The sequence below is a fragment of the Sciurus carolinensis genome, chromosome 7 (genome assembly GCF_902686445.1).
Source record: "Sciurus carolinensis chromosome 7, mSciCar1.2, whole genome shotgun sequence".
Classification (NCBI taxonomy): Eukaryota; Metazoa; Chordata; class Mammalia; order Rodentia; family Sciuridae; genus Sciurus; species Sciurus carolinensis.
This window is the reverse complement of record NC_062219.1, coordinates 27607542-27611684: the sequence shown is the minus strand read 5'-3', so window position 1 is coordinate 27611684 and position 4143 is coordinate 27607542. Positions and strand designations below refer to the sequence as shown.

General features: G+C 51.1%; 1 protein-coding gene across 1 annotated transcript; it reads right to left on the bottom strand.

Moving 5' to 3' along the window:
- Window positions 1–1619: 1619 nt before the first annotated feature.
- On the bottom strand, window positions 1620–2438 carry Olig3 (oligodendrocyte transcription factor 3). Its single transcript, XM_047557132.1, has one exon. It carries the CDS (start codon window positions 2436–2438, stop codon window positions 1620–1622), a length of 819 nt encoding a protein of 272 aa, XP_047413088.1.
- Window positions 2439–4143: the final 1705 nt, after the last annotated feature.

Below are 4143 nucleotides of genomic sequence, written 5' to 3'. Positions count from 1 at the left end.
CACTGGACTTTAATATGGGTGAGAAGAGATCACAAGGTTAATTTAAAGTAAAAAAGAAGTTAACTTACTGCTTCATTCTTGTCTGTTGCCAACACGCCCAGGGTAGTCACCATTCCAAGTCTCTCATTTCCTGCCACTTTGTGTTTCCAGATTGCTTTTTTTTTTTTGAAAAAAAATCTATTTCTGAGTTTATGAAGGTCTGATGACTGCAGAGAAATAAGGAGCTCCAGTAGCACCAGACTACTAATATGGACAGTGCCCCATATAAAGGACATTCAGCTGCAATAATTAGCATCAACTTACCCATCCTTTATGTGTAATATACCAGGGGGAACAAAAATCTTCACACCCGGTCCCCACCCAAATCCCTGACCCACACCCAGACACACCTAACTGGACCCACACTATCCCACTAACTCCGTCTTCTAAGATTTTAGGCAAAGGCAAAACCAGGATTTAAGGTTCTTTTTTATTTGAAATCTCATCCAGAAACACTGGTTATTAATAAATATATCATAGTTATCAAGAATATATAAAAAATAAAGACAGGTATTGTCTTTGAGGCCCTAACAAAATATTTCAAGCAAATGTTCAGGAAATAAAAATGGCACCCCTCCCCCAAACCACGATAAGTTTTCAAAGCTGATAATAGAGAGAGCCGACCCCGCATGCAGAATAACTGAGCAAGGGGGGTGGGGCAAGTTACTAGGGGGAACCCAAGCCGGCGATCGCGGGCCCCTACAACAGCAGAGGAAGGTTTGGAATGAAGTTTGAAGGGCGTGGGGTGGGGGAAGAAGCGCGTGTGCGTGAGTGTGGGTCTTTGCACTCTGCCCCCTTTTTCATTTCATACAACCACAGACAGATATATGGAGTACTTCAGATAATTCACTAATAAATCCTTGTTACAAGGAAAATGGCACCATGGCCTGCACAACATGTTAGACAAGATTCATTTAGAAGCGTGCATGCATTCTTTTGACCTACACTGCGTCGAGAGGAAAACCCACGTAGCAGGTTGTCATGCCCTGGACGGGAGCTGAGATTCAAAACTTGGGTCTTGAGATACACACCTTTATCTCTCTCTCTCCTTCTCTCTCGCCCTCTTTTTCTCCATTGTCTCTAGAAAAACTATGGTGAGGAGGACAGAGAGACTCATAATTGCATCCATCTCAAGGAAATATTTACATTTGTTTCGCACAAAAAGGATGACTATTTTTTTTTTCCAAGGTGAGAACAAAGCCAGAGAAAGTCAAATCGAAAGTTCCTTCGCAACTTTTTCACTACACCGATCCCGTCTTTATACAACAAATGCAGTTTTGACAAGAGCATATGGCAGTGAGGAATACTGGCGCGGCATGGGAAAAGAAGCATGCATGCAAAACACGACGTCTGATTCGAGTCCCCCTTTGCTACCACCTAGAAATTGTAGTTTGGTTTTGGTCTTTTCTCCCCGGGGGTCAAGTGGGATCTGAAATCTCTCAGACGGGGTGGGAGGCCGAGGGGCCCCGCGCCCGCCCTCCGGCGGTCGAGCGCCTAGCCTCCCCCTTCCCTCCCGGCCCGGCACCGCGGCCCCTCCCGCCGCTCTCTCCTCATCCTCAGCAGCCGGGCCGGCCCGCTGCTCACTTAAGCAAGTCCTTGGACTCGGCAGACAGCCGGGCCATGTTGGCCGTGGAGAGAGCGGACAGGTGCGGTGGCGGCGGCATCTGGCAGATGGTGCAGGGGCAGGGCAGCCCGGCCCAGTGCTGGAAGCCGCTGCCCAGCTGCAGCGCAGGCGGCGTGGAGGGCGCCTTGAGCAGCGAGTGGGGAGGCCGAATGGTACCGATGGTGGGCAGTGAGGCGGCGGACAGCGGTGACGAGGCATTACCGGATGAGAGCGCGCCGCCCAGGATGGGGTGCACTGGGTGCACAGTGTTGGCTGCGTGCGCCGGGTGTCCGGCCGAGTGCCCCACAGTCCCGCAGTGGAAGGCCGAGTGGTGGCCACCATAAATCTCGCCAACCAACCTCTTCATCTCCTCCAGGGAGCTGGTGAGCATGAGGATGTAGTTTCTGGCTAGCAGAAGAGTGGCAATCTTGGAGAGCTTGCGCACCGAGGGACCGTGCGCGTAGGGCATGACCTCGCGCAGCCCGTCCATGGCGAGATTCAGGTCGTGCATCCTCTTGCGCTCGCGTCCGTTGATCTTCAGCCGTAGCTGCTGTAGGTCCTGCTCCGACAGCTGCTTCTTGATTTTGTATTTGCTGCTCTCTCCCGCGGCCTTAGCGCCAGCCCGCGAGAGACTTTCCCCAGGCATCTTCTGCACTATATCGCCCTGTGTGGACGAAACTGAGTTGAGACGACTCTCCTGGTGGTGGTGGTGGCGGTGGTGGTGGTCCCTCAGGTACATCTCATCCATGTCCGGAGATGAAGCTCTGCTGGAGACAGAGCTCGAATCAGAATTCATTTTATTACAGGGAATGCGGCCCTACCGTGGGGGAGGCTTTAGGCGGGAAATGAAAGAGAATCTTGACTATTAAAAAATCCGCACAGCCCAACAACCCACTTCTCAGTAGCAAGACTTGAGAAGAAAAGAGGAGGCACTGCCTTGCCCCGCCTCTCTCCCTCCCGCGCCCCTCTCTCTGGTTGGGCTGTTTCCTGGACAGCTAGTTGGTGTGTGCTTGAACTAACCTCATGCTGAAAAAGAGGGGCTTTTATAGAGCTGCGGAGGAGAAAAGAGACAAAAGGAGCCCTCCTATCTATCCTGGACTGGTTAAGATGACGTGCCATCATTCAGGGCGGTGCGCTTTGCTGTCCCATTTAGCAAGGATTCCTATTCATATTCATTGTGGGGCCGCCCAGGGACACCTCTGCTCCAAACCGCTAGGAGCCCCCAGGCACAAAACCCTCTGATTGACACACTCACCGCTCCAGCTCAAGCCTTTCTGATTTTTTTTAAACTTTCTTCCACCCCACCCCTTTTCCCAATTTCCCTAACCAAATCTTACACTTAAGGAAACGAAGAAAGGGAAGAGAAGCTGGCCAGACCGTTAGTGCAGGTTCCTCTGGCTTTGGAGAGATGAATTGAAACATTTTCTCTTCCTTTCATCGCTGCTCTCAAGTTTAGGGAAATGTAGGCAAAATTAGGTTCCAAATGGAAAGATTTGAGGGACAGAAGTGCAGATGAAGGGCAGATTCAACCAGCGAGGCTGGGAGTAGAGAAAGGATGCATGCCCAGGTTCGCTGAGTTTTTTCTTCATTAGGTCTCCTTTCCTAAACACAAAAATTCTGTTAATTTGGTATATTTTGGGCCCCTCTGGTGTGGTTTCAAAGAGATGTCCATATTTGGTGATGGAGCCCTGACTTTGTTGTGGGGAGAAGTCTTTTTCTATGGTTTTCGTTTAAAAAAAAATAGATGAACGAAATAATGTTAATTTTGTACAATTCTCCAACTTCTTAGATCTGGAGGGGTAAAACCCATGTATTACAAGAAAAGCAATCTGGGGTGGGAGGGAGAGGGAGGAAAAGGAGCGGATGGAGCAGGGACTGAGTTCGGGATTGGCAAGATCCCCATGAGCCCCGGAGATGCGGTTTAGGCTCTGCCGCTAGAGGAAGATGCTGGGGCAGTTCCCGCCCGAAGCCGGAGGTGCGGGCAAGCGGAGAACCTCTGGGTGGGTCCTCTCCGCTGGTCCCACATCGGAGGGAAGGGGAAAGTAGGAGCTCGGGGTCCAATAGTAAAGCAGTTTGGCGCGTGTGTTGGCTGGGGGTCGGGCACTGAAAGGACCTGGAGAAGCCCTAGCGCGTACTGCGTAGGCTCTGCGGTCCAGAGCAGTTTCTGAGGATAAAGAGAAGGCCTGGAGTTTGGAGTATTCAGTGCGAGCGCAGAAGTGGGCACAGGTTATCCTTTCCCTTTGATATTATTTTTCTTTTTTCGAACAAGACTTGGACTAAGTAGTGCAAGGGGAGAGGAGACAGAAAACCCCCGAACGAAGGGAGTCCCAGGGTGGTCTCCAGGAAAACCTGGTCACCGCCATGGGCAGGCTTGAAGGAACCGAGGACAGACACTTGGTTACGGCAGTGTCGCCACTGAAAGCAGGAAACAAAATCAGGACCCGAACCATAGGCACTTAGGGCCTCTACGGCTCAGAGTCACTGTGAGAGCCAGAAGAGAA